We start from the raw sequence: 27,507 nt of genomic DNA on the forward strand, positions 1-27,507 counted from the left end.
GGGGGTGATGTGGGTTTTTTTGTCTTATAAAATAGCCAAGGGGAATCTAGTTTAAACCTAAATTCACATATATGGGATAGGTATAGCTCTCCGTCACCCTATTAAAAAAACTACTAAACTTTTCTGAAAGTTTATTTTGTAGCTTCCTTGAGCACTTCATTGTGAAGCATTTTTTTTTTTTTTCTGAGACTTTGGCCTCATTAAAAAGTACGGTTTGCCTTTACTGGATAATTTTGTTCATTGGTTTCTTAGGGAATCTTGGTAATATTTGAGTTTCCTGGGGAGTATGGTCACATGACCTGGCCCTGGCCAATCGGTGCCTTCCACCTCCTTGGCCACTGTGATTGGCTCCAGACTGGGGCAGTGCCCAATCGGGGCTGAGGGCCGGGCCTCACGTTAGAAGCCAGGGGAAGAGGAGCTCTCGTCCTGCTCGGGTAGGGGAAGGGGTGGGGCCGGGGGAGGTCAGGCTCCAGCAGTGGGAGGGGCGTGAGGTCCGCCTGCGGCAGTTGGTGACCTTCCTGCTCCCCTCAGGGCAGAGCCGCCGGCGTGAGAATGAGGGCGCTGCTGAGCCCAGGGGCTGGGATGGCCTGTTGCTGCTGTGGTCCCAGAGCTCCACCCGAGACCTGAGGGAAGCCGTCTGCCCGTGAGTCCTCTCCCGCTTGTCTGTCAGCTTGTTTGAAACATGCTGGGTTTTCTGCCCAGCTGGCTAAGGGGAGTCCCTGGAAATGCAAGGGTGTGGGTTTTGGCAGACTTCAGGGAAGACATGCCAGATGAGCCTGGGAGACTCCAGCTTAATCTGGATTCAGGAGATATCTCTTCGGGCCAGCTAGTAATTGTAGGATAAGCCTAATGAGTCTTCACAGGATGAAGAGAGTAACGTGCCAAGGTAGCAATCGATGTCCTCATTCGAGAGGATGAAGCTGGTGCTCAGAGAAGGGGGGAACTTGGCCAGAGCAAGGAGGTGTGCACCCAGACAGAACCCCCAGATCCGGCCATTGGAGCTCAGGGAGGCCACTGGTGTGGCTTGTCCCTGTGGCAGGGGACGAGGCATGCAGCCCACCCTGATTCCTGCGGGGGCCTGACTTGGGAAGTGCCATCTGGTAGCTTTGAGACTCACCAAACCAAATTGCACTGGAGAGAGGAAGGACACCTTCCTTCATCCACCCCCCACCCCCGCCGGATTCCCACATACCCTGACCCCTTTCTCTGGATTTCGGAGCCATTTCCAGAGTCCCGCTCATATGACCTCATTCGAAGTGCACTGTGGACGAGCTGCCATCTGCAGCTGCTACCACAGAAGCCAAGGGCTTTAGCTCCCGAGTACCTCCCTTCCTTTGGAACTTGGGGGCCCTCTGCTCCCCACTTGCACACCACAGACCTTTGCTGAGGATTGTGGGGACCCTCACTCAGTTTGCAGCACGTTGTAGCCATCCCTGTCCTCTCAATACCTCCCTTGAAACTCAGCTTGTGAGCTCCTTTGGAGCAGCGTGGCCCACCTGCAACGCTGCAACGGAAGAGACACAGCTGACAGTGAAACAGCAGCTTAGATCTGACGGCCGGAAAGCTCTGTCAAAAGGGACCTCCCTCTTCACACCGTAGAGGCTCTAGGAGCCGCCAGGGTTTCGGAACCAGTGCTGGGGCCAAAAGGACTCCACAGCTGTTTTCCTTCCTGGGGAGGGTTCCGGCTCGAGTGGGAATGGCTCAAGTCTCCTAAGGTTCTGAAAGCCCACTGTGTGCAGTTTCACGGTACACAGAGAGCAGAAGGTGGAGTCCTGTCCTGGAGGTGGTCACAGCTCACGGATGAGCCAGGCAGGCAGGCAGGCAGGGCATGAGAACACCTGAGCTGCCTTGATGAGTCAATGGTGTGGGGGCAGAGGAAGAGAAGCCGGTCTGCTCCCTCGTGTGGTGCCCAGGGCAGGTTGTCCCCAGAGGAATCCCTTACGACAGTGAGGACTATCACGGCTGTTTCCCAAGGGGTTCTGTCAGTGCGTGTCTTCCCCGGAGCGGTCAGGCCGTCTCTAAAATACACTGGCCATGGGCATTGCCTCTCCTTGGAACTTCCCATCTGTTTCTCTTTTTTATGGAACAGTGAATTTCTAGAGGGGTTCTGGGCCACAAGGATGTTGGGTCATTTTCTAGCCTTCTGTCATGAAGAACGCTTTCCTGGGCGTTGGGGTGGTTTGTTGTAACAGCTCCCTTTCTTGGCTTCTTTTGGGAGCTGGTGCAACAAGAGGAGCTCAGCCTCTGCCTTCTGGCTGAGATGGCACCCTTCAAACAGCAATGCCTGCCTGGAGATAATGATGGCATTTGCCAAAAGGGCTTCGTTTGGCACGTGGTATCTTGAAAGGACGTACAACGTCCTTTCAGATATCAAAGGCTAGTTCAAAGGACATAAACATGAGAACTCTCCAGTGGAGTCTTACAGTAGGTGGAGCGTCCGAAAAAAACTGCTTCAGTCATTTCACTGAGAGTCATTGATTGGGGACACCAAGAATATAGGAAGGAATGCAGAAAGAAAAGATGAAATTGTGTTCAGGATCGGGCGGAGGGATGAACAGGGCGTGCTTGCCTTGAATCCAGGCTTTGTTGGGGGGTGGGGCATAAAGATGGAACGGGTCTGAAACTACAAAGTGGTGATGGTAACACAGTATCACCAGAGTTACACAACAGTGTTCCCAAATTGCAACAATGATGAAAAAGTTTACTAATCCCAACTTAACCAACAAAAATACAGGAAACCATGCAAAAAAGAAAACATCACCAGAAAGGTGGAAACAAACCAAACGCAAAGCAGTTCGGGGGAAAGGAACTCCATGTCCCCTGGGGGCAGACCGAGTTGACGGCGTCCACGGTGAGCAGACAGGGATGGAGGCTGCAGAGCCGACCGCTCCCCTGGACGTGGTGTTTCCGGCAAGGGCTCTGGGTCTCTGTCCAGAGCGGGGGCTCGTTCTCCCTGCAGGGGTGGGTGAGTCATCGTGGGCGTCTGGGTGTTGCGCGGGAGCCAGGGCAGGCTCTCCCTGCCGAGGCGGTGACTCCTCCTCTGCCTCGGGTTCTCCTGCCAAAGGCCGAGCAGGTAGAGGTGCACGTGGAGGTGGAGGTTCTGGCTGAGGGGGTGGGACATCAGTGCCTGGGGCTGGGGGTCCTGCAGGCACGGAGATCCGATCTGCCCGGTGTGCTGGCCAGTACCCAGCTGGCCTGGTGTCTCTGCGAGGGCAAGTCTCGGTTCTCCATCTGCCCTCGGTGGATCCCTGGGTCCTGCACCTGGAGCCACCACCTCTGTAGGGACAGGTCTGGGAAGTGGAGCCTGGTTCCAGTTGGAGGCCAGTGCTAGAGCTGTGGGAGAAGCATCGTTTGCCCGCAGGCCAGCCTTGGCATGTGCGTATCCTGGGACAGAAAGCTTCCAAGAGATTCCCAAAGAATACCCAGGGTCGGATGTCTTTTGGGACTGAAGTGTGCAAGATGGGGGGCGGGGGGTGTGAGGCCAGCGCTTGCTGCAGGCCCAGCAGCAGCTTTCGGGGACTCGTCCCTGTGTAGCTCAGCACCCCCTCCGCACACACTCCCGTACACCAGCCCCAGCGTCCTCACCTCTGTGCTCTGGCGTGCTGGGCTCCAGGTCCTCCTGCTGCCTCAGAGGCCGGGGTTCTCGGGACTCTGGGTCGGAGCCGGGTGTGCTGAGCTCCGTGGCAGCCTCAGACTGGGCCGCCGGGTGTATCCTGGGCGGTGTCTCGGCAGCAGGCCTTCCCCGCCTCCGCTTCGCCCCCGGTGGGGCTGATGCCTCCGTGGGCACGCTCACCTGGAGCCTGCACTGGGCCTCACGGGCGGGGGGGTGGTGCTCCGACCCCTCCCTCCGGGAGCTGGATGGGGTGTCCCCGTCCTCGGCCTCATCACGTGGGAAGCTCTGCAACGACAGTGACCGTCAGCCAGCCATGCTGGGAGTTTTCCGAGCTGGGCCTGGCCAGTGGAGCCGCTGCTTCGGCCTGCTCGAACTTCTCTGCCCAGAAGGGTCAGAGACGTGTGTCTGCTCAGATCCCCACCCGGGAGGAAAGAGACCCACCTGAGGGTGTGAGGTCAGCCTGGGCGGCCGGCCCTGCCCGCACTCTCCCCATCCCGCCCAGCATGCTCTCCCCTGGGGTGTGGACACAACTTGTCCGCAGGCTTCTGACCCCACATCCACCTGGGCTTCCTTGAGGGAGACACACCCCGAGAAACCCGCATCCACACACACAGGCAAAGGACCCGGTGTTTCCGGGTGGCATGGGAGAGGTGGCCTGGCCCGGCCTGGGGCTCCCCGTGTTACCTTTCTGTTTCTCCGGGCAAAGGGCCAGAGGCGTCTCGGGGGTGCCCTGAGCCAACGTCGACAGGGTGCCCACGCACACTGCCTGTGAGCTCTCCTGAGGCCCCGGCCTCTGGGCAGGGGCAAACAGCAGAACATCTCGGCAGCAAGTGATCTGGCTGGGGGCTCCTCTCCGCTCTCGAGGCCTGGATACCCGGGTTGCGGGTTCTGTTGGGTTCTGTTGCCGGCAGGTGACATCATTTCCTGGGGTTCGTGCTGAGGTCCCTTCCCCAAAACTTCCCAAGGGAATCTCTGGGTTTCTGACTGCTCGACCACCACCCTTAAGCCATGTGCAGGCACAGTGACACCCACCCAGCCCAGCCGACAGCCCTGGGGAGGCCTGGGTGCAGCCAGGGCCTGAGCTCCGAGGGCCCCGCTGCTCTCAGACCAGGCTCCTTCTTCTCATAAGTGGTGTGGCCCTGGACAAGCATATGCCCCTCAGGGTTTCCCCAGTCTCTCCATCTGCAGAGTGGCGGTCATTCTCCCATCTGCTTCCTAGGTCTGTCGGCCTACGAGCAGCTCCATGCCTTTCCACCTGGGGCCGATATCACGTGGAGCGTGTGCGCTGAGACTTCAGAAAGAAAGATTCCTTCCTGGGCTGACACAGCACAGAATGGGGCAGAACGAGGCCTGGATGTGCCGTGGTACCCAGGAAAAGGCACTCCCCCTCCTGACTGTTTTGAGACCCCGCATCCAAGTTGGAGGACCGAAAGGAAGACTCGAAGGTCTCCCTCTCTTATAGAAGAGAGTGGCCAACTTTCTGGTCCTCTGTTTCCATTGAGATTCTGTTCAAGTGTCCCAGCTCGGCTTCTGCGGGTGGCTGAGCTTCTAATGGCTCCCTGCGTTCTTGTCTTTTCCTCTCCAAACCTTCCGTCCTTTTCCCCCTTCTGGGGTGGATGGGCGCTGTCATTGCTTCTACCTTCGAGACAGATTGATGAAAAGTCTGGACCATCGACTCCTTTCCTCTCTTTGGTTCCGTGTCTCTCTCTGGCTGTGTCCCTCTCTTTTCCTTTCTCAATTCAGTCTGTGTCTTCCTCTTTCTCTCTCGTGTGTGGACGGATGGATGCTAGGAATGCACATGTATATGATTAGATGAGGGTTATGTTTTAGGGATAGGTTAGAGGGAGAGAAAGGCTTTAGGTCGGAGTTGGTCATGGGGGAAGGGTCAAGGGTGGTGGTGGTGTTTCTTGGACTCTGAGTGCTGTGCATTCTTCGTCTCTTTCCATATGAACCCCTTCTCAGATACACCACTTGCAAGGAGTCTCTCGTGTTCCGTTTCCTCTCTTTTGCATTTGTGAATGCTTAGCTTCTCTGTTGTGAAGAGGTTCCATTGGATGGAAACCCATTGGTGTACTTCGTGTACCTCTTTCCCTTACTTGAAGAGACCCATTTCTACCTCCGCCCAGCAAATGGCAAGGAGACTCTGATGTTAAGGAGCCTTTGACCTACGCTTCTTTCTAGCTATCTCATGACATCAGCCTTTAGGGTGAGGTTTTCCCCGATATTGAGGTGGTCTGAGATCAAAACCAATAGCGTTCTTCAGATGTAGCTGTCTGGTTTTCCCATGGACATGTATTGAAGAGGCTTTCTTGTTCCCATTTGGATATTCTCCCCTTCTGTGTCAGAGATGAGTTGAGCATGGATGCTGGGGTCTGTGTCTGGACCCTCAACTTTATTCCATCGATCTGGATCTGTGTGTGTTGTTGTATTCCCAATAGCATACTGTCCGGCTCCTGCTGCTGCTGCTGCGGCTAAGTCACTTCAGTCGTGTCTGACTCTGCGCGACCCCATGGCCTGCAGCCTACCAGGCTCCTCCGTCCAGGGCATTTTCCAGGCAAGAGTACTGGAGTGGGTCGCCATTGCCTTCTCCGATACTCTCCTGAGGATCCTAGTTTGGTCGTCTAATTTCCTTTCACACAACCTTGGATGTCCGTATCGGGGCTTTTTCGTCGGATTGTATTGACAATTTAGGCTCTTTTCTGTTTCCGTACCCCTTTTGCAATTCTTGGTTGGGTGCGAAAATGCATTGGCATTTTGGGAGGAATAGCATCGAAGCTGTGGATTGCCTTGTGGGGCTGGGATATCATTTTCCAAATAGGAATTCTTTCAAGCCCTGAGCACAGCTTCTCTTTCCAGGGATTGGTGTGGGCTTGATCTTCCTTCTTCCATCTCTCGCCGTTTTGTGAGAACAGGTCCTTCCTTCCCTTCTGGGTTAGATGGACCCGTGGGGATCACTTCAGTGAATGGCATTGTCAGTGGGGGCGATAATTCCCTTCTCATTGGAAGACTTTGCTGTGAGTATTAGAAATGCAAGTGATTTCTCTTCCCCTTCCTCCCTGTCCATCTCTCAGAGCCACCGGGAAACAGAGGCCTCACCCAGGGTCACACAGGCCTGAGGAGGTACAACTAGACTGTTGATTCTTCAGGCCCTCAGTGCTGGACATCATCCGGGATACTCTGTGTGTGTCTTCCTCAGTCTGGTGTCCCTTCAGACCTTTCCCTAGTTTTCACAGGCTTGTTGTGTTGGTGTTCTTTGTCTGTTTGGAGACACATCCTTGATAAGCTTTGTGTTTCCACTCATTCGTCTCGCGATGTATGACCTGTCTTTTGCTTTTGTACTGAGGTCTTTCCCACAGTAGATATCTTTGATTTTGCAAAGTCCACTGTATTCTCCTGGTTTTTTTTGTGGACTGCCTTTTAGTTTTGTGTGTGAAGACTCAAAGCACGTGTCCGGTTTCTGCTCATTGTTCCTCTAGATTTGTGACAAGTTTTCATGGAATGTTTGTCTAGGGATAACTGGAAGTGAACTCGGTGTAAGGTGTCAAGTCTCCATCTCCATTCATGTCATCCCCTGCAGTTTCCAATACCCTGTTCCTGAGTGGTTTTGGAGACCTTGTGGGAAGTTTGCTTGCATTGGAGTTTGCGTTTCCACCTTGATTAACTTCACACTGTTCTGCCCTCAGGGACACTGTCAAGGGGGAGTGAGGAGCAGCCTGCACTTCCAGCTGTGAACACACGGTGGGGCGAGTGGTGCTCTCCCCTCTGGGAGCCCCAGGCCACAGGCATCCCAGTGAGGAGCCAGCTCTGTGCTCAGCTGAAAGGAGTTAGTCTCTCAGGAGCCTCTGAGCCCTTCCGTTTGGATCACCCAGGGTGGGCATTTACTGTGACAGAACAAATTGCCCTGAATTCCATGGACGGAAGAGCCTGGCTGTGTAGAGATCGTGAGTTGCCGTGAATCAGACACAACTGAGGACACAAAAATTCAATAGATTAAAACACTTTTTGGGGGCGGGGGGGGAGTGAAAGGGGGTGATGTGGGTTTTTTTGTCTTATAAAATAGCCAAGGGGAATCTAGTTTAAACCTAAATTCACATATATGGGATAGGTATAGCTCTCCGTCACCCTATTAAAAAAACTACTAAACTTTTCTGAAAGTTTATTTTGTAGCTTCCTTGAGCACTTCATTGTGAAGCTTTTTTTTTTTTTTCTGAGACTTTGGCCTCATTAAAAAGTACGGTTTGCCTTTACTGGATAATTTTGTTCATTGGTTTCTTAGGGAATCTTGGTAATATTTGAGTTTCCTGGGGAGTATGGTCACATGACCTGGCCCTGGCCAATCGGTGCCTTCCACCTCCTTGGCCACTGTGATTGGCTCCGGACTGGGGCAGTGCCCAATCGGGGCTGAGGGCCGGGCCTCACGTTAGAAGCCAGGGGAAGAGGAGCTCTCGTCCTGCTCGGGTAGGGGAAGGGGTGGGGCCGGGGGAGGTCAGGCTCCAGCAGTGGGAGGGGCGTGAGGTCCGCCTGCGGCAGTTGGTGACCTTCCTGCTCCCCTCAGGGCAGAGCCGCCGGCGTGAGAATGAGGGCGCTGCTGAGCCCAGGGGCTGGGATGGCCTGTTGCTGCTGTGGTCCCAGAGCTCCACCCGAGACCTGAGGGAAGCCGTCTGCCCGTGAGTCCTCTCCCGCTTGTCTGTCAGCTTGTTTGAAACATGCTGGGTTTTCTGCCCAGCTGGCTAAGGGGAGTCCCTGGAAATGCAAGGGTGTGGGTTTTGGCAGACTTCAGGGAAGACATGCCAGATGAGCCTGGGAGACTCCAGCTTAATCTGGATTCAGGAGATATCTCTTCGGGCCAGCTAGTAATTGTAGGATAAGCCTAATGAGTCTTCACAGGATGAAGAGAGTAACGTGCCAAGGTAGCAATCGATGTCCTCATTCGAGAGGATGAAGCTGGTGCTCAGAGAAGGGGGGAACTTGGCCAGAGCAAGGAGGTGTGCACCCAGACAGAACCCCCAGATCCGGCCATTGGAGCTCAGGGAGGCCACTGGTGTGGCTTGTCCCTGTGGCAGGGGACGAGGCATGCAGCCCACCCTGATTCCTGCGGGGGCCTGACTTGGGAAGTGCCATCTGGTAGCTTTGAGACTCACCAAACCAAATTGCACTGGAGAGAGGAAGGACACCTTCCTTCATCCACCCCCCACCCCCGCCGGATTCCCACATACCCTGACCCCTTTCTCTGGATTTCGGAGCCATTTCCAGAGTCCCACTCATATGACCTCATTCGAAGTGCACTGTGGACGAGCTGCCATCTGCAGCTGCTACCACAGAAGCCAAGGGCTTTAGCTCCCGAGTACCTCCCTTCCTTTGGAACTTGGGGGCCCTCTGCTCCCCACTTGCACACCACAGACCTTTGCTGAGGATTGTGGGGACCCTCACTCAGTTTGCAGCACGTTGTAGCCATCCCTGTCCTCTCAATACCTCCCTTGAAACTCAGCTTGTGAGCTCCTTTGGAGCAGCGTGGCCCACCTGCAACGCTGCAACGGAAGAGACACAGCTGACAGTGAAACAGCAGCTTAGATCTGACGGCCGGAAAGCTCTGTCAAAAGGGACCTCCCTCTTCACACCGTAGAGGCTCTAGGAGCCGCCAGGGTTTCGGAACCAGTGCTGGGGCCAAAAGGACTCCACAGCTGTTTTCCTTCCTGGGGAGGGTTCCGGCTCGAGTGGGAATGGCTCAAGTCTCCTAAGGTTCTGAAAGCCCACTGTGTGCAGATTCACGGTACACAGAGAGCAGAAGGTGGAGTCCTGTCCTGGAGGTGGTCACAGCTCACGGATGAGCCAGGCAGGCAGGCAGGCAGGGCATGAGAACACCTGAGCTGCCTTGATGAGTCAATGGTGTGGGGGCAGAGGAAGAGAAGCCGGTCTGCTCCCTCGTGTGGTGCCCAGGGCAGGTTGTCCCCAGAGGAATCCCTTACGACAGTGAGGACTATCACGGCTGTTTCCCAAGGGGTTCTGTCAGTGCGTGTCTTCCCCGGAGCGGTCAGGCCGTCTCTAAAATACACTGGCCATGGGCATTGCCTCTCCTTGGAACTTCCCATCTGTTTCTCTTTTTTATGGAACAGTGAATTTCTAGAGGGGTTCTGGGCCACAAGGATGTTGGGTCATTTTCTAGCCTTCTGTCATGAAGAACGCTTTCCTGGGCGTTGGGGTGGTTTGTTGTAACAGCTCCCTTTCTTGGCTTCTTTTGGGAGCTGGTGCAACAAGAGGAGCTCAGCCTCTGCCTTCTGGCTGAGATGGCACCCTTCAAACAGCAATGCCTGCCTGGAGATAATGATGGCATTTGCCAAAAGGGCTTCGTTTGGCACGTGGTATCTTGAAAGGACGTACAACGTCCTTTCAGATATCAAAGGCTAGTTCAAAGGACATAAACATGAGAACTCTCCAGTGGAGTCTTACAGTAGGTGGAGCGTCCGAAAAAAACTGCTTCAGTCATTTCACTGAGAGTCATTGATTGGGGACACCAAGAATATAGGAAGGAATGCAGAAAGAAAAGATGAAATTGTGTTCAGGATCGGGCGGAGGGATGAACAGGGCGTGCTTGCCTTGAATCCAGGCTTTGTTGGGGGGTGGGGCATAAAGATGGAACGGGTCTGAAACTACAAAGTGGTGATGGTAACACAGTATCACCAGAGTTACACAACAGTGTTCCCAAATTGCAACAATGATGAAAAAGTTTACTAATCCCAACTTAACCAACAAAAATACAGGAAACCATGCAAAAAAGAAAACATCACCAGAAAGGTGGAAACAAACCAAACGCAAAGCAGTTCGGGGGAAAGGAACTCCATGTCCCCTGGGGGCAGACCGAGTTGACGGCGTCCACGGTGAGCAGACAGGGATGGAGGCTGCAGAGCCGACCGCTCCCCTGGACGTGGTGTTTCCGGCAAGGGCTCTGGGTCTCTGTCCAGAGCGGGGGCTCGTTCTCCCTGCAGGGGTGGGTGAGTCATCGTGGGCGTCTGGGTGTTGCGCGGGAGCCAGGGCAGGCTCTCCCTGCCGAGGCGGTGACTCCTCCTCTGCCTCGGGTTCTCCTGCCAAAGGCCGAGCAGGTAGAGGTGCACGTGGAGGTGGAGGTTCTGGCTGAGGGGGTGGGACATCAGTGCCTGGGGCTGGGGGTCCTGCAGGCACGGAGATCCGATCTGCCCGGTGTGCTGGCCAGTACCCAGCTGGCCTGGTGTCTCTGCGAGGGCAAGTCTCGGTTCTCCATCTGCCCTCGGTGGATCCCTGGGTCCTGCACCTGGAGCCACCACCTCTGTAGGGACAGGTCTGGGAAGTGGAGCCTGGTTCCAGTTGGAGGCCAGTGCTAGAGCTGTGGGAGAAGCATCGTTTGCCCGCAGGCCAGCCTTGGCATGTGCGTATCCCGGGACAGAAAGCTTCCAAGAGATTCCCAAAGAATACCCAGGGTCGGATGTCTTTTGGGACTGAAGTGTGCAAGATGGGGGGCGGGGGGTGTGAGGCCAGCGCTTGCTGCAGGCCCAGCAGCAGCTTTCGGGGACTCGTCCCTGTGTAGCTCAGCACCCCCTCCGCACACACTCCCGTACACCAGCCCCAGCGTCCTCACCTCTGTGCTCTGGCGTGCTGGGCTCCAGGTCCTCCTGCTGCCTCAGAGGCCGGGGTTCTCGGGACTCTGGGTCGGAGCCGGGTGTGCTGAGCTCCGTGGCAGCCTCAGACTGGGCCGCCGGGTGTATCCTGGGCGGTGTCTCGGCAGCAGGCCTTCCCCGCCTCCGCTTCGCCCCCGGTGGGGCTGATGCCTCCGTGGGCACGCTCACCTGGAGCCTGCACTGGGCCTCACGGGCGGGGGGGTGGTGCTCCGACCCCTCCCTCCGGGAGCTGGATGGGGTGTCCCCGTCCTCGGCCTCATCACGTGGGAAGCTCTGCAACGACAGTGACCGTCAGCCAGCCATGCTGGGAGTTTTCCGAGCTGGGCCTGGCCAGTGGAGCCGCTGCTTCGGCCTGCTCGAACTTCTCTGCCCAGAAGGGTCAGAGACGTGTGTCTGCTCAGATCCCCACCCGGGAGGAAAGAGACCCACCTGAGGGTGTGAGGTCAGCCTGGGCGGCCGGCCCTGCCCGCACTCTCCCCATCCCGCCCAGCATGCTCTCCCCTGGGGTGTGGACACAACTTGTCCGCAGGCTTCTGACCCCACATCCACCTGGGCTTCCTTGAGGGAGACACACCCCGAGAAACCCGCATCCACACACACAGGCAAAGGACCCGGTGTTTCCGGGTGGCATGGGAGAGGTGGCCTGGCCCGGCCTGGGGCTCCCCGTGTTACCTTTCTGTTTCTCCGGGCAAAGGGCCAGAGGCGTCTCGGGGGTGCCCTGAGCCAACGTCGACAGGGTGCCCACGCACACTGCCTGTGAGCTCTCCTGAGGCCCCGGCCTCTGGGCAGGGGCAAACAGCAGAACATCTCGGCAGCAAGTGATCTGGCTGGGGGCTCCTCTCCGCTCTCGAGGCCTGGATACCCGGGTTGCGGGTTCTGTTGGGTTCTGTTGCCGGCAGGTGACATCATTTCCTGGGGTTCGTGCTGAGGTCCCTTCCCCAAAACTTCCCAAGGGAATCTCTGGGTTTCTGACTGCTCGACCACCACCCTTAAGCCATGTGCAGGCACAGTGACACCCACCCAGCCCAGCCGACAGCCCTGGGGAGGCCTGGGTGCAGCCAGGGCCTGAGCTCCGAGGGCCCCGCTGCTCTCAGACCAGGCTCCTTCTTCTCATAAGTGGTGTGGCCCTGGACAAGCATATGCCCCTCAGGGTTTCCCCAGTCTCTCCATCTGCAGAGTGGCGGTCATTCTCCCATCTGCTTCCTAGGTCTGTCGGCCTACGAGCAGCTCCATGCCTTTCCACCTGGGGCCGATATCACGTGGAGCGTGTGCGCTGAGACTTCAGAAAGAAAGATTCCTTCCTGGGCTGACACAGCACAGAATGGGGCAGAACGAGGCCTGGATGTGCCGTGGTACCCAGGAAAAGGCACTCCCCCTCCTGACTGTTTTGAGACCCCGCATCCAAGTTGGAGGACCGAAAGGAAGACTCGAAGGTCTCCCTCTCTTATAGAAGAGAGTGGCCAACTTTCTGGTCCTCTGTTTCCATTGAGATTCTGTTCAAGTGTCCCAGCTCGGCTTCTGCGGGTGGCTGAGCTTCTAATGGCTCCCTGCGTTCTTGTCTTTTCCTCTCCAAACCTTCCGTCCTTTTCCCCCTTCTGGGGTGGATGGGCGCTGTCATTGCTTCTACCTTCGAGACAGATTGATGAAAAGTCTGGACCATCGACTCCTTTCCTCTCTTTGGTTCCGTGTCTCTCTCTGGCTGTGTCCCTCTCTTTTCCTTTCTCAATTCAGTCTGTGTCTTCCTCTTTCTCTCTCGTGTGTGGACGGATGGATGCTAGGAATGCACATGTATATGATTAGATGAGGGTTATGTTTTAGGGATAGGTTAGAGGGAGAGAAAGGCTTTAGGTCGGAGTTGGTCATGGGGGAAGGGTCAAGGGTGGTGGTGGTGTTTCTTGGACTCTGAGTGCTGTGCATTCTTCGTCTCTTTCCATATGAACCCCTTCTCAGATACACCACTTGCAAGGAGTCTCTCGTGTTCCGTTTCCTCTCTTTTGCATTTGTGAATGCTTAGCTTCTCTGTTGTGAAGAGGTTCCATTGGATGGAAACCCATTGGTGTACTTCGTGTACCTCTTTCCCTTACTTGAAGAGACCCATTTCTACCTCCGCCCAGCAAATGGCAAGGAGACTCTGATGTTAAGGAGCCTTTGACCTACGCTTCTTTCTAGCTATCTCATGACATCAGCCTTTAGGGTGAGGTTTTCCCCGATATTGAGGTGGTCTGAGATCAAAACCAATAGCGTTCTTCAGATGTAGCTGTCTGGTTTTCCCATGGACATGTATTGAAGAGGCTTTCTTGTTCCCATTTGGATATTCTCCCCTTCTGTGTCAGAGATGAGTTGAGCATGGATGCTGGGGTCTGTGTCTGGACCCTCAACTTTATTCCATCGATCTGGATCTGTGTGTGTTGTTGTATTCCCAATAGCATACTGTCCGGCTCCTGCTGCTGCTGCTGCGGCTAAGTCACTTCAGTCGTGTCTGACTCTGCGCGACCCCATGGCCTGCAGCCTACCAGGCTCCTCCGTCCAGGGCATTTTCCAGGCAAGAGTACTGGAGTGGGTCGCCATTGCCTTCTCCGATACTCTCCTGAGGATCCTAGTTTGGTCGTCTAATTTCCTTTCACACAACCTTGGATGTCCGTATCGGGGCTTTTTCGTCGGATTGTATTGACAATTTAGGCTCTTTTCTGTTTCCGTACCCCTTTTGCAATTCTTGGTTGGGTGCGAAAATGCATTGGCATTTTGGGAGGAATAGCATCGAAGCTGTGGATTGCCTTGTGGGGCTGGGATATCATTTTCCAAATAGGAATTCTTTCAAGCCCTGAGCACAGCTTCTCTTTCCAGGGATTGGTGTGGGCTTGATCTTCCTTCTTCCATCTCTCGCCGTTTTGTGAGAACAGGTCCTTCCTTCCCTTCTGGGTTAGATGGACCCGTGGGGATCACTTCAGTGAATGGCATTGTCAGTGGGGGCGATAATTCCCTTCTCATTGGAAGACTTTGCTGTGAGTATTAGAAATGCAAGTGATTTCTCTTCCCCTTCCTCCCTGTCCATCTCTCAGAGCCACCGGGAAACAGAGGCCTCACCCAGGGTCACACAGGCCTGAGGAGGTACAACTAGACTGTTGATTCTTCAGGCCCTCAGTGCTGGACATCATCCGGGATACTCTGTGTGTGTCTTCCTCAGTCTGGTGTCCCTTCAGACCTTTCCCTAGTTTTCACAGGCTTGTTGTGTTGGTGTTCTTTGTCTGTTTGGAGACACATCCTTGATAAGCTTTGTGTTTCCACTCATTCGTCTCGCGATGTATGACCTGTCTTTTGCTTTTGTACTGAGGTCTTTCCCACAGTAGATATCTTTGATTTTGCAAAGTCCACTGTATTCTCCTGGTTTTTTTTGTGGACTGCCTTTTAGTTTTGTGTGTGAAGACTCAAAGCACGTGTCCGGTTTCTGCTCATTGTTCCTCTAGATTTGTGACAAGTTTTCATGGAATGTTTGTCTAGGGATAACTGGAAGTGAACTCGGTGTAAGGTGTCAAGTCTCCATCTCCATTCATGTCATCCCCTGCAGTTTCCAATACCCTGTTCCTGAGTGGTTTTGGAGACCTTGTGGGAAGTTTGCTTGCATTGGAGTTTGCGTTTCCACCTTGATTAACTTCACACTGTTCTGCCCTCAGGGACACTGTCAAGGGGGAGTGAGGAGCAGCCTGCACTTCCAGCTGTGAACACACGGTGGGGCGAGTGGTGCTCTCCCCTCTGGGAGCCCCAGGCCACAGGCATCCCAGTGAGGAGCCAGCTCTGTGCTCAGCTGAAAGGAGTTAGTCTCTCAGGAGCCTCTGAGCCCTTCCGTTTGGATCACCCAGGGTGGGCATTTACTGTGACAGAACAAATTGCCCTGAGTTCCATGGACGGAAGAGCCTGGCTGTGTAGAGATCGTGAGTTGCCGTGAATCAGACACAACTGAGGACACAAAAATTCAATAGATTAAAACACTTTTTGGCGGCGGGGGGGGAGTGAAAGGGGGTGATGTGGGTTTTTTTGTCTTCTAAAATAGCCAAGGGGAATCTAGTTTAAACCTAAATTCACATATATGGGATAGGTATAGCTCTCCGTCACCCTATTAAAAAAACTACTAAACTTTTCTGAAAGTTTATTTTGTAGCTTCCTTGAGCACTTCATTGTGAAGCATTTTTTTTTTTTTTCTGAGACTTTGGCCTCATTAAAAAGTACGGTTTGCCTTTACTGGATAATTTTGTTCATTGGTTTCTTAGGGAATCTTGGTAATATTTGAGTTTCCTGGGGAGTATGGTCACATGACCTGGCCCTGGCCAATCGGTGGCTTCCACCTCCTTGGCCACTGTGATTGGCTCCGGACTGGGGCAGTGCCCAATCGGGGCTGAGGGCCGGGCCTCACGTTAGAAGCCAGGGGAAGAGGAGCTCTCATCCTGCTCGGGTAGGGGAAGGGGTGGGGCCGGGGGAGGTCAGGCTCCAGCAGTGGGAGGGGCGTGAGGTCCGCCTGCGGCAGTTGGTGACCTTCCTGCTCCCCTCAGGGCAGAGCCGCCGGCGTGAGAATGAGGGCGCTGCTGAGCCCAGGGGCTGGGATGGCCTGTTGCTGCTGTGGTCCCAGAGCTCCACCCGAGACCTGAGGGAAGCCGTCTGCCCGTGAGTCCTCTCCCGCTTGTCTGTCAGCTTGTTTGAAACATGCTGGGTTTTCTGCCCAGCTGGCTAAGGGGAGTCCCTGGAAATGCAAGGGTGTGGGTTTTGGCAGACTTCAGGGAAGACATGCCAGATGAGCCTGGGAGACTCCAGCTTAATCTGGATTCAGGAGATATCTCTTCGGGCCAGCTAGTAATTGTAGGATAAGCCTAATGAGTCTTCACAGGATGAAGAGAGTAACGTGCCAAGGTAGCAATCGATGTCCTCATTCGAGAGGATGAAGCTGGTGCTCAGAGAAGGGGGGAACTTGGCCAGAGCAAGGAGGTGTGCACCCAGACAGAACCCCCAGATCCGGCCATTGGAGCTCAGGGAGGCCACTGGTGTGGCTTGTCCCTGTGGCAGGGGACGAGGCATGCAGCCCACCCTGATTCCTGCGGGGGCCTGACTTGGGAAGTGCCATCTGGTAGCTTTGAGACTCACCAAACCAAATTGCACTGGAGAGAGGAAGGACACCTTCCTTCATCCACCCCCCACCCCCGCCGGATTCCCACATACCCTGACCCCTTTCTCTGGATTTCGGAGCCATTTCCAGAGTCCCGCTCATATGACCTCATTCGAAGTGCACTGTGGACGAGCTGCCATCTGCAGCTGCTACCACAGAAGCCAAGGGCTTTAGCTCCCGAGTACCTCCCTTCCTTTGGAACTTGGGGGCCCTCTGCTCCCCACTTGCACACCACAGACCTTTGCTGAGGATTGTGGGGACCCTCACTCAGTTTGCAGCACGTTGTAGCCATCCCTGTCCTCTCAATACCTCCCTTGAAACTCAGCTTGTGAGCTCCTTTGGAGCAGCGTGGCCCACCTGCAACGCTGCAACGGAAGAGACACAGCTGACAGTGAAACAGCAGCTTAGATCTGACGGCCGGAAAGCTCTGTCAAAAGGGACCTCCCTCTTCACACCGTAGAGGCTCTAGGAGCCGCCAGGGTTTCGGAACCAGTGCTGGGGCCAAAAGGACTCCACAGCTGTTTTCCTTCCTGGGGAGGGTTCCGGCTCGAGTGGGAATGGCTCAAGTCTCCTAAGGTTCTGAAAGCCCACTGTGTGCAGATTCACGGTACACAGAGAGCAGAAGGTGGAGTCCTGTCCTGGAGGTGGTCACAGCTCACGGATGAGCCAGGCAGGCAGGCAGGCAGGGCATGAGAACACCTGAGCTGCCTTGATGAGTCAATGGTGTGGGGGCAGAGGAAGAGAAGCCGGTCTGCTCCCTCGTGTGGTGCCCAGGGCAGGTTGTCCCCAGAGGAATCCCTTACGACAGTGAGGACTATCACGGCTGTTTCCCAAGGGGTTCTGTCAGTGCGTGTCTTCCCCGGAGCGGTCAGGCCGTCTCTAAAATACACTGGCCATGGGCATTGCCTCTCCTTGGAACTTCCCATCTGTTTCTCTTTTTTATGGAACAGTGAATTTCTAGAGGGGTTCTGGGCCACAAGGATGTTGGGTCATTTTCTAGCCTTCTGTCATGAAGAACGCTTTCCTGGGCGTTGGGGTGGTTTGTTGTAACAGCTCCCTTTCTTGGCTTCTTTTGGGAGCTGGTGCAACAAGAGGAGCTCAGCCTCTGCCTTCTGGCTGAGATGGCACCCTTCAAACAGCAATGCCTGCCTGGAGATAATGATGGCATTTGCCAAAAGGGCTTCGTTTGGCACGTGGTATCTTGAAAGGACGTACAACGTCCTTTCAGATATCAAAGGCTAGTTCAAAGGACATAAACATGAGAACTCTCCAGTGGAGTCTTACAGTAGGTGGAGCGTCCGAAAAAAACTGCTTCAGTCATTTCACTGAGAGTCATTGATTGGGGACACCAAGAATATAGGAAGGAATGCAGAAAGAAGAGATGAAATTGTGTTCAGGATCGGGCGGAGGGATGAACAGGGCGTGCTTGCCTTGAATCCAGGCTTTGTTGGGGGGTGGGGCATAAAGATGGAACGGGTCTGAAACTACAAAGTGGTGATGGTAACACAGTATCACCAGAGTTACACAACAGTGTTCCCAAATTGCAACAATGATGAAAAAGTTTACTAATCCCAACTTAACCAACAAAAATACAGGAAACCATGCAAAAAAGAAAACATCACCAGAAAGGTGGAAACAAACCAAACGCAAAGCAGTTCGGGGGAAAGGAACTCCATGTCCCCTGGGGGCAGACCGAGTTGACGGCGTCCACGGTGAGCAGACAGGGATGGAGGCTGCAGAGCCGACCGCTCCCCTGGACGTGGTGTTTCCGGCAAGGGCTCTGGGTCTCTGTCCAGAGCGGGGGCTCGTTCTCCCTGCAGGGGTGGGTGAGTCATCGTGGGCGTCTGGGTGTTGCGCGGGAGCCAGGGCAGGCTCTCCCTGCCGAGGCGGTGACTCCTCCTCTGCCTCGGGTTCTCCTGCCAAAGGCCGAGCAGGTAGAGGTGCACGTGGAGGTGGAGGTTCTGGCTGAGGGGGTGGGACATCAGTGCCTGGGGCTGGGGGTCCTGCAGGCACGGAGATCCGATCTGCCCGGTGTGCTGGCCAGTACCCAGCTGGCCTGGTGTCTCTGCGAGGGCAAGTCTCGGTTCTCCATCTGCCCTCGGTGGATCCCTGGGTCCTGCACCTGGAGCCACCACCTCTGTAGGGACAGGTCTGGGAAGTGGAGCCTGGTTCCAGTTGGAGGCCAGTGCTAGAGCTGTGGGAGAAGCATCGTTTGCCCGCAGGCCAGCCTTGGCATGTGCGTATCCCGGGACAGAAAGCTTCCAAGAGATTCCCAAAGAATACCCAGGGTCGGATGTCTTTTGGGACTGAAGTGTGCAAGATGGGGGGCGGGGGGTGTGAGGCCAGCGCTTGCTGCAGGCCCAGCAGCAGCTTTCGGGGACTCGTCCCTGTGTAGCTCAGCACCCCCTCCGCACACACTCCCGTACACCAGCCCCAGCGTCCTCACCTCTGTGCTCTGGCGTGCTGGGCTCCAGGTCCTCCTGCTGCCTCAGAGGCCGGGGTTCTCGGGACTCTGGGTCGGAGCCGGGTGTGCTGAGCTCCGTGGCAGCCTCAGACTGGGCCGCCGGGTGTATCCTGGGCGGTGTCTCGGCAGCAGGCCTTCCCCGCCTCCGCTTCGCCCCCGGTGGGGCTGATGCCTCCGTGGGCACGCTCACCTGGAGCCTGCACTGGGCCTCACGGGCGGGGGGGTGGTGCTCCGACCCCTCCCTCCGGGAGCTGGATGGGGTGTCCCCGTCCTCGGCCTCATCACGTGGGAAGCTCTGCAACGACAGTGACCGTCAGCCAGCCATGCTGGGAGTTTTCCGAGCTGGGCCTGGCCAGTGGAGCCGCTGCTTCGGCCTGCTCGAACTTCTCTGCCCAGAAGGGTCAGAGACGTGTGTCTGCTCAGATCCCCACCCGGGAGGAAAGAGACCCACCTGAGGGTGTGAGGTCAGCCTGGGCGGCCGGCCCTGCCCGCACTCTCCCCATCCCGCCCAGCATGCTCTCCCCTGGGGTGTGGACACAACTTGTCCGCAGGCTTCTGACCCCACATCCGCCTGGGCTTCCTTGAGGGAGACACACCCCGAGAAACCCGCATCCACACACACAGGCAAAGGACCCGGTGTTTCCGGGTGGCATGGGAGAGGTGGCCTGGCCCGGCCTGGGGCTCCCCGTGTTACCTTTCTGTTTCTCCGGGCAAAGGGCCAGAGGCGTCTCGGGGGTGCCCTGAGCCAACGTCGACAGGGTGCCCACGCACACTGCCTGTGAGCTCTCCTGAGGCCCCGGCCTCTGGGCAGGGGCAAACAGCAGAACATCTCGGCAGCAAGTGATCTGGCTGGGGGCTCCTCTCCGCTCTCGAGGCCTGGATACCCGGGTTGCGGGTTCTGTTGGGTTCTGTTGCCGGCAGGTGACATCATTTCCTGGGGTTCGTGCTGAGGTCCCTTCCCCAAAACTTCCCAAGGGAATCTCTGGGTTTCTGACTGCTCGACCACCACCCTTAAGCCATGTGCAGGCACAGTGACACCCACCCAGCCCAGCCGACAGCCCTGGGGAGGCCTGGGTGCAGCCAGGGCCTGAGCTCCGAGGGCCCCGCTGCTCTCAGACCAGGCTCCTTCTTCTCATAAGTGGTGTGGCCCTGGACAAGCATATGCCCCTCAGGGTTTCCCCAGTCTCTCCATCTGCAGAGTGGCGGTCATTCTCCCATCTGCTTCCTAGGTCTGTCGGCCTACGAGCAGCTCCATGCCTTTCCACCTGGGGCCGATATCACGTGGAGCGTGTGCGCTGAGACTTCAGAAAGAAAGATTCCTTCCTGGGCTGACACAGCACAGAATGGGGCAGAACGAGGCCTGGATGTGCCGTGGTACCCAGGAAAAGGCACTCCCCCTCCTGACTGTTTTGAGACCCCGCATCCAAGTTGGAGGACCGAAAGGAAGACTCGAAGGTCTCCCTCTCTTATAGAAGAGAGTGGCCAACTTTCTGGTCCTCTGTTTCCATTGAGATTCTGTTCAAGTGTCCCAGCTCGGCTTCTGCGGGTGGCTGAGCTTCTAATGGCTCCCTGCGTTCTTGTCTTTTCCTCTCCAAACCTTCCGTCCTTTTCCCCCTTCTGGGGTGGATGGGCGCTGTCATTGCTTCTACCTTCGAGACAGATTGATGAAAAGTCTGGACCATCGACTCCTTTCCTCTCTTTGGTTCCGTGTCTCTCTCTGGCTGTGTCCCTCTCTTTTCCTTTCTCAATTCAGTCTGTGTCTTCCTCTTTCTCTCTCGTGTGTGGACGGATGGATGCTAGGAATGCACATGTATATGATTAGATGAGGGTTATGTTTTAGGGATAGGTTAGAGGGAGAGAAAGGCTTTAGGTCGGAGTTGGTCATGGGGGAAGGGTCAAGGGTGGTGGTGGTGTTTCTTGGACTCTGAGTGCTGTGCATTCTTCGTCTCTTTCCATATGAACCCCTTCTCAGATACACCACTTGCAAGGAGTCTCTCGTGTTCCGTTTCCTCTCTTTTGCATTTGTGAATGCTTAGCTTCTCTGTTGTGAAGAGGTTCCATTGGATGGAAACCCATTGGTGTACTTCGTGTACCTCTTTCCCTTACTTGAAGAGACCCATTTCTACCTCCGCCCAGCAAATGGCAAGGAGACTCTGATGTTAAGGAGCCTTTGACCTACGCTTCTTTCTAGCTATCTCATGACATCAGCCTTTAGGGTGAGGTTTTCCCCGATATTGAGGTGGTCTGAGATCAAAACCAATAGCGTTCTTCAGATGTAGCTGTCTGGTTTTCCCATGGACATGTATTGAAGAGGCTTTCTTGTTCCCATTTGGATATTCTCCCCTTCTGTGTCAGAGATGAGTTGAGCATGGATGCTGGGGTCTGTGTCTGGACCCTCAACTTTATTCCATCGATCTGGATCTGTGTGTGTTGTTGTATTCCCAATAGCATACTGTCCGGCTCCTGCTGCTGCTGCTGCGGCTAAGTCACTTCAGTCGTGTCTGACTCTGCGCGACCCCATGGCCTGCAGCCTACCAGGCTCCTCCGTCCAGGGCATTTTCCAGGCAAGAGTACTGGAGTGGGTCGCCATTGCCTTCTCCGATACTCTCCTGAGGATCCTAGTTTGGTCGTCTAATTTCCTTTCACACAACCTTGGATGTCCGTATCGGGGCTTTTTCGTCGGATTGTATTGACAATTTAGGCTCTTTTCTGTTTCCGTACCCCTTTTGCAATTCTTGGTTGGGTGCGAAAATGCATTGGCATTTTGGGAGGAATAGCATCGAAGCTGTGGATTGCCTTGTGGGGCTGGGATATCATTTTCCAAATAGGAATTCTTTCAAGCCCTGAGCACAGCTTCTCTTTCCAGGGATTGGTGTGGGCTTGATCTTCCTTCTTCCATCTCTCGCCGTTTTGTGAGAACAGGTCCTTCCTTCCCTTCTGGGTTAGATGGACCCGTGGGGATCACTTCAGTGAATGGCATTGTCAGTGGGGGCGATAATTCCCTTCTCATTGGAAGACTTTGCTGTGAGTATTAGAAATGCAAGTGATTTCTCTTCCCCTTCCTCCCTGTCCATCTCTCAGAGCCACCGGGAAACAGAGGCCTCACCCAGGGTCACACAGGCCTGAGGAGGTACAACTAGACTGTTGATTCTTCAGGCCCTCAGTGCTGGACATCATCCGGGATACTCTGTGTGTGTCTTCCTCAGTCTGGTGTCCCTTCAGACCTTTCCCTAGTTTTCACAGGCTTGTTGTGTTGGTGTTCTTTGTCTGTTTGGAGACACATCCTTGATAAGCTTTGTGTTTCCACTCATTCGTCTCGCGATGTATGACCTGTCTTTTGCTTTTGTACTGAGGTCTTTCCCACAGTAGATATCTTTGATTTTGCAAAGTCCACTGTATTCTCCTGGTTTTTTTTGTGGACTGCCTTTTAGTTTTGTGTGTGAAGACTCAAAGCACGTGTCCGGTTTCTGCTCATTGTTCCTCTAGATTTGTGACAAGTTTTCATGGAATGTTTGTCTAGGGATAACTGGAAGTGAACTCGGTGTAAGGTGTCAAGTCTCCATCTCCATTCATGTCATCCCCTGCAGTTTCCAATACCCTGTTCCTGAGTGGTTTTGGAGACCTTGTGGGAAGTTTGCTTGCATTGGAGTTTGCGTTTCCACCTTGATTAACTTCACACTGTTCTGCCCTCAGGGACACTGTCAAGGGGGAGTGAGGAGCAGCCTGCACTTCCAGCTGTGAACACACGGTGGGGCGAGTGGTGCTCTCCCCTCTGGGAGCCCCAGGCCACAGGCATCCCAGTGAGGAGCCAGCTCTGTGCTCAGCTGAAAGGAGTTAGTCTCTCAGGAGCCTCTGAGCCCTTCCGTTTGGATCACCCAGGGTGGGCATTTACTGTGACAGAACAAATTGCCCTGAATTCCATGGACGGAAGAGCCTGGCTGTGTAGAGATCGTGAGTTGCCGTGAATCAGACACAACTGAGGACACAAAAATTCAATAGATTAAAACACTTTTTGGGGGCGGGGGGGGAGTGAAAGGGGGTGATGTGGGTTTTTTTGTCTTATAAAATAGCCAAGGGGAATCTAGTTTAAACCTAAATTCACATATATGGGATAGGTATAGCTCTCCGTCACCCTATTAAAAAAACTACTAAACTTTTCTGAAAGTTTATTTTGTAGCTTCCTTGAGCACTTCATTGTGAAGCTTTTTTTTTTTTTTTCTGAGACTTTGGCCTCATTAAAAAGTACGGTTTGCCTTTACTGGATAATTTTGTTCATTGGTTTCTTAGGGAATCTTGGTAATATTTGAGTTTCCTGGGGAGTATGGTCACATGACCTGGCCCTGGCCAATCGGTGCCTTCCACCTCCTTGGCCACTGTGATTGGCTCCGGACTGGGGCAGTGCCCAATCGGGGCTGAGGGCCGGGCCTCACGTTAGAAGCCAGGGGAAGAGGAGCTCTCGTCCTGCTCGGGTAGGGGAAGGGGTGGGGCCGGGGGAGGTCAGGCTCCAGCAGTGGGAGGGGCGTGAGGTCCGCCTGCGGCAGTTGGTGACCTTCCTGCTCCCCTCAGGGCAGAGCCGCCGGCGTGAGAATGAGGGCGCTGCTGAGCCCAGGGGCTGGGATGGCCTGTTGCTGCTGTGGTCCCAGAGCTCCACCCGAGACCTGAGGGAAGCCGTCTGCCCGTGAGTCCTCTCCCGCTTGTCTGTCAGCTTGTTTGAAACATGCTGGGTTTTCTGCCCAGCTGGCTAAGGGGAGTCCCTGGAAATGCAAGGGTGTGGGTTTTGGCAGACTTCAGGGAAGACATGCCAGATGAGCCTGGGAGACTCCAGCTTAATCTGGATTCAGGAGATATCTCTTCGGGCCAGCTAGTAATTGTAGGATAAGCCTAATGAGTCTTCACAGGATGAAGAGAGTAACGTGCCAAGGTAGCAATCGATGTCCTCATTCGAGAGGATGAAGCTGGTGCTCAGAGAAGGGGGGAACTTGGCCAGAGCAAGGAGGTGTGCACCCAGACAGAACCCCCAGATCCGGCCATTGGAGCTCAGGGAGGCCACTGGTGTGGCTTGTCCCTGTGGCAGGGGACGAGGCATGCAGCCCACCCTGATTCCTGTGGGGGCCTGACTTGGGAAGTGCCATCTGGTAGCTTTGAGACTCACCAAACCAAATTGCACTGGAGAGAGGAAGGACACCTTCCTTCATCCACCCCCCACCCCCGCCGGATTCCCACATACCCTGACCCCTTTCTCTGGATTTCGGAGCCATTTCCAGAGTCCCACTCATATGACCTCATTCGAAGTGCACTGTGGACGAGCTGCCATCTGCAGCTGCTACCACAGAAGCCAAGGGCTTTAGCTCCCGAGTACCTCCCTTCCTTTGGAACTTGGGGGCCCTCTGCTCCCCACTTGCACACCACAGACCTTTGCTGAGGATTGTGGGGACCCTCACTCAGTTTGCAGCACGTTGTAGCCATCCCTGTCCTCTCAATACCTCCCTTGAAACTCAGCTTGTGAGCTCCTTTGGAGCAGCGTGGCCCACCTGCAACGCTGCAACGGAAGAGACACAGCTGACAGTGAAACAGCAGCTTAGATCTGACGGCCGGAAAGCTCTGTCAAAAGGGACCTCCCTCTTCACACCGTAGAGGCTCTAGGAGCCGCCAGGGTTTCGGAACCAGTGCTGGGGCCAAAAGGACTCCACAGCTGTTTTCCTTCCTGGGGAGGGTTCCGGCTCGAGTGGGAATGGCTCAAGTCTCCTAAGGTTCTGAAAGCCCACTGTGTGCAGATTCACGGTACACAGAGAGCAGAAGGTGGAGTCCTGTCCTGGAGGTGGTCACAGCTCACGGATGAGCCAGGCAGGCAGGCAGGCAGGGCATGAGAACACCTGAGCTGCCTTGATGAGTCAATGGTGTGGGGGCAGAGGAAGAGAAGCCGGTCTGCTCCCTCGTGTGGTGCCCAGGGCAGGTTGTCCCCAGAGGAATCCCTTACGACAGTGAGGACTATCACGGCTGTTTCCCAAGGGGTTCTGTCAGTGCGTGTCTTCCCCGGAGCGGTCAGGCCGTCTCTAAAATACACTGGCCATGGGCATTGCCTCTCCTTGGAACTTCCCATCTGTTTCTCTTTTTTATGGAACAGTGAATTTCTAGAGGGGTTCTGGGCCACAAGGATGTTGGGTCATTTTCTAGCCTTCTGTCATGAAGAACGCTTTCCTGGGCGTTGGGGTGGTTTGTTGTAACAGCTCCCTTTCTTGGCTTCTTTTGGGAGCTGGTGCAACAAGAGGAGCTCAGCCTCTGCCTTCTGGCTGAGATGGCACCCTTCAAACAGCAATGCCTGCCTGGAGATAATGATGGCATTTGCCAAAAGGGCTTCGTTTGGCACGTGGTATCTTGAAAGGACGTACAACGTCCTTTCAGATATCAAAGGCTAGTTCAAAGGACATAAACATGAGAACTCTCCAGTGGAGTCTTACAGTAGGTGGAGCGTCCGAAAAAAACTGCTTCAGTCATTTCACTGAGAGTCATTGATTGGGGACACCAAGAATATAGGAAGGAATGCAGAAAGAAAAGATGAAATTGTGTTCAGGATCGGGCGGAGGGATGAACAGGGCGTGCTTGCCTTGAATCCAGGCTTTGTTGGGGGGTGGGGCATAAAGATGGAACGGGTCTGAAACTACAAAGTGGTGATGGTAACACAGTATCACCAGAGTTACACAACAGTGTTCCCAAATTGCAACAATGATGAAAAAGTTTACTAATCCCAACTTAACCAACAAAAATACAGGAAACCATGCAAAAAAGAAAACATCACCAGAAAGGTGGAAACAAACCAAACGCAAAGCAGTTCGGGGGAAAGGAACTCCATGTCCCCTGGGGGCAGACCGAGTTGACGGCGTCCACGGTGAGCAGACAGGGATGGAGGCTGCAGAGCCGACCGCTCCCCTGGACGTGGTGTTTCCGGCAAGGGCTCTGGGTCTCTGTCCAGAGCGGGGGCTCGTTCTCCCTGCAGGGGTGGGTGAGTCATCGTGGGCGTCTGGGTGTTGCGCGGGAGCCAGGGCAGGCTCTCCCTGCCGAGGCGGTGACTCCTCCTCTGCCTCGGGTTCTCCTGCCAAAGGCCGAGCAGGTAGAGGTGCACGTGGAGGTGGAGGTTCTGGCTGAGGGGGTGGGACATCAGTGCCTGGGGCTGGGGGTCCTGCAGGCACGGAGATCCGATCTGCCCGGTGTGCTGGCCAGTACCCAGCTGGCCTGGTGTCTCTGCGAGGGCAAGTCTCGGTTCTCCATCTGCCCTCGGTGGATCCCTGGGTCCTGCACCTGGAGCCACCACCTCTGTAGGGACAGGTCTGGGAAGTGGAGCCTGGTTCCAGTTGGAGGCCAGTGCTAGAGCTGTGGGAGAAGCATCGTTTGCCCGCAGGCCAGCCTTGGCATGTGCGTATCCCGGGACAGAAAGCTTCCAAGAGATTCCCAAAGAATACCCAGGGTCGGATGTCTTTTGGGACTGAAGTGTGCAAGATGGGGGGCGGGGGGTGTGAGGCCAGCGCTTGCTGCAGGCCCAGCAGCAGCTTTCGGGGACTCGTCCCTGTGTAGCTCAGCACCCCCTCCGCACACACTCCCGTACACCAGCCCCAGCGTCCTCACCTCTGTGCTCTGGCGTGCTGGGCTCCAGGTCCTCCTGCTGCCTCAGAGGCCGGGGTTCTCGGGACTCTGGGTCGGAGCCGGGTGTGCTGAGCTCCGTGGCAGCCTCAGACTGGGCCGCCGGGTGTATCCTGGGCGGTGTCTCGGCAGCAGGCCTTCCCCGCCTCCGCTTCGCCCCCGGTGGGGCTGATGCCTCCGTGGGCACGCTCACCTGGAGCCTGCACTGGGCCTCACGGGCGGGGGGGTGGTGCTCCGACCCCTCCCTCCGGGAGCTGGATGGGGTGTCCCCGTCCTCGGCCTCATCACGTGGGAAGCTCTGCAACGACAGTGACCGTCAGCCAGCCATGCTGGGAGTTTTCCGAGCTGGGCCTGGCCAGTGGAGCCGCTGCTTCGGCCTGCTCGAACTTCTCTGCCCAGAAGGGTCAGAGACGTGTGTCTGCTCAGATCCCCACCCGGGAGGAAAGAGACCCACCTGAGGGTGTGAGGTCAGCCTGGGCGGCCGGCCCTGCCCGCACTCTCCCCATCCCGCCCAGCATGCTCTCCCCTGGGGTGTGGACACAACTTGTCCGCAGGCTTCTGACCCCACATCCACCTGGGCTTCCTTGAGGGAGACACACCCCGAGAAACCCGCATCCACACACACAGGCAAAGGACCCGGTGTTTCCGGGTGGCATGGGAGAGGTGGCCTGGCCCGGCCTGGGGCTCCCCGTGTTACCTTTCTGTTTCTCCGGGCAAAGGGCCAGAGGCGTCTCGGGGGTGCCCTGAGCCAACGTCGACAGGGTGCCCACGCACACTGCCTGTGAGCTCTCCTGAGGCCCCGGCCTCTGGGCAGGGGCAAACAGCAGAACATCTCGGCAGCAAGTGATCTGGCTGGGGGCTCCTCTCCGCTCTCGAGGCCTGGATACCCGGGTTGCGGGTTCTGTTGGGTTCTGTTGCCGGCAGGTGACATCATTTCCTGGGGTTCGTGCTGAGGTCCCTTCCCCAAAACTTCCCAAGGGAATCTCTGGGTTTC

At 55.5% G+C, this 27,507-nt stretch overlaps 5 protein-coding genes across 5 annotated transcripts in view; 1 reads left to right on the forward strand and 4 right to left on the reverse strand.

Annotated features, from left to right (window-relative positions):
• Positions 1 to 27,507, forward strand: part of LOC145517098 (uncharacterized) — a 437,457-nt gene that overhangs the window by 358,323 nt on the left and 51,627 nt on the right. Inside the window, exons 102-108 of the mRNA XM_081519356.1 lie at positions 532 to 643; positions 7,297 to 7,554; positions 8,169 to 8,280; positions 14,934 to 15,191; positions 15,807 to 15,918; positions 22,572 to 22,829; positions 23,445 to 23,556. The gene's annotated coding sequence lies outside the window, so the exon portion shown is untranslated. The remainder of the gene's footprint in view (positions 1 to 531; positions 644 to 7,296; positions 7,555 to 8,168; positions 8,281 to 14,933; positions 15,192 to 15,806; positions 15,919 to 22,571; positions 22,830 to 23,444; positions 23,557 to 27,507) is intronic.
• On the reverse strand, positions 1,765 to 4,490 carry LOC145517281 (uncharacterized). The gene is made up of 3 exons (XM_081519557.1): positions 4,298 to 4,490; positions 3,586 to 3,898; positions 1,765 to 3,333 (listed from the first exon to the last, which is right to left on the reverse strand). The coding sequence occupies exons 1-3, from the start codon at positions 4,430 to 4,432 to the stop codon at positions 2,705 to 2,707; spliced, it is 1,077 nt and encodes a 358-aa protein (XP_081375683.1). The 5' UTR covers positions 4,433 to 4,490; the 3' UTR covers positions 1,765 to 2,704.
• On the reverse strand, positions 9,402 to 12,127 carry LOC145517267 (uncharacterized). Its single transcript, XM_081519542.1, has 3 exons — positions 11,935 to 12,127; positions 11,223 to 11,535; positions 9,402 to 10,970 (listed from the first exon to the last, which is right to left on the reverse strand). Exons 1-3 carry the CDS (start codon positions 12,067 to 12,069, stop codon positions 10,342 to 10,344), a joined length of 1,077 nt encoding a protein of 358 aa, XP_081375668.1. The 5' UTR covers positions 12,070 to 12,127; the 3' UTR covers positions 9,402 to 10,341.
• Positions 17,040 to 19,765, reverse strand: LOC145517269 (uncharacterized). Its single transcript, XM_081519544.1, has 3 exons — positions 19,573 to 19,765; positions 18,861 to 19,173; positions 17,040 to 18,608 (listed from the first exon to the last, which is right to left on the reverse strand). The coding sequence occupies exons 1-3, from the start codon at positions 19,705 to 19,707 to the stop codon at positions 17,980 to 17,982; spliced, it is 1,077 nt and encodes a 358-aa protein (XP_081375670.1). The 5' UTR covers positions 19,708 to 19,765; the 3' UTR covers positions 17,040 to 17,979.
• Positions 24,678 to 27,403, reverse strand: LOC145517280 (uncharacterized). Its single transcript, XM_081519556.1, has 3 exons — positions 27,211 to 27,403; positions 26,499 to 26,811; positions 24,678 to 26,246 (listed from the first exon to the last, which is right to left on the reverse strand). Exons 1-3 carry the CDS (start codon positions 27,343 to 27,345, stop codon positions 25,618 to 25,620), a joined length of 1,077 nt encoding a protein of 358 aa, XP_081375682.1. The 5' UTR covers positions 27,346 to 27,403; the 3' UTR covers positions 24,678 to 25,617.

Source organism: Giraffa tippelskirchi, chromosome 8, assembly GCF_054371585.1.
Source record: "Giraffa tippelskirchi isolate mGirTip1 chromosome 8, T2T-mGirTip1v1.2.pri, whole genome shotgun sequence".
In the NCBI taxonomy this organism is placed as follows: domain Eukaryota; kingdom Metazoa; phylum Chordata; class Mammalia; order Artiodactyla; family Giraffidae; genus Giraffa; species Giraffa tippelskirchi.

What these genes read in the sequence shown, in the direction of transcription:
- LOC145517280 (XM_081519556.1), bottom strand. Translation starts at nt 27,345, where the DNA reads ATGTTCTGCTGTTTGCCCCTGCCCAGAGGCCGGGGCCTCAGGAGAGCT. An exon ending in TTGCCCGGAGAAACAGAAAG is followed by an intron (nt 26,812 to 27,210) that starts GTAACACGGGGA and finishes CTGTCGTTGCAG; the next exon opens with AGCTTCCCACGTGATGAGGC. An exon ending in CAGCACGCCAGAGCACAGAG is followed by an intron (nt 26,247 to 26,498) that starts GTGAGGACGCTG and finishes CTTCTCCCACAG; the next exon opens with CTCTAGCACTGGCCTCCAAC.
- LOC145517267 (XM_081519542.1), bottom strand. Translation starts at nt 12,069, where the DNA reads ATGTTCTGCTGTTTGCCCCTGCCCAGAGGCCGGGGCCTCAGGAGAGCT. An exon ending in TTGCCCGGAGAAACAGAAAG is followed by an intron (nt 11,536 to 11,934) that starts GTAACACGGGGA and finishes CTGTCGTTGCAG; the next exon opens with AGCTTCCCACGTGATGAGGC. An exon ending in CAGCACGCCAGAGCACAGAG is followed by an intron (nt 10,971 to 11,222) that starts GTGAGGACGCTG and finishes CTTCTCCCACAG; the next exon opens with CTCTAGCACTGGCCTCCAAC.
- LOC145517269 (XM_081519544.1), bottom strand. Translation starts at nt 19,707, where the DNA reads ATGTTCTGCTGTTTGCCCCTGCCCAGAGGCCGGGGCCTCAGGAGAGCT. An exon ending in TTGCCCGGAGAAACAGAAAG is followed by an intron (nt 19,174 to 19,572) that starts GTAACACGGGGA and finishes CTGTCGTTGCAG; the next exon opens with AGCTTCCCACGTGATGAGGC. An exon ending in CAGCACGCCAGAGCACAGAG is followed by an intron (nt 18,609 to 18,860) that starts GTGAGGACGCTG and finishes CTTCTCCCACAG; the next exon opens with CTCTAGCACTGGCCTCCAAC.
- LOC145517281 (XM_081519557.1), bottom strand. Translation starts at nt 4,432, where the DNA reads ATGTTCTGCTGTTTGCCCCTGCCCAGAGGCCGGGGCCTCAGGAGAGCT. An exon ending in TTGCCCGGAGAAACAGAAAG is followed by an intron (nt 3,899 to 4,297) that starts GTAACACGGGGA and finishes CTGTCGTTGCAG; the next exon opens with AGCTTCCCACGTGATGAGGC. An exon ending in CAGCACGCCAGAGCACAGAG is followed by an intron (nt 3,334 to 3,585) that starts GTGAGGACGCTG and finishes CTTCTCCCACAG; the next exon opens with CTCTAGCACTGGCCTCCAAC.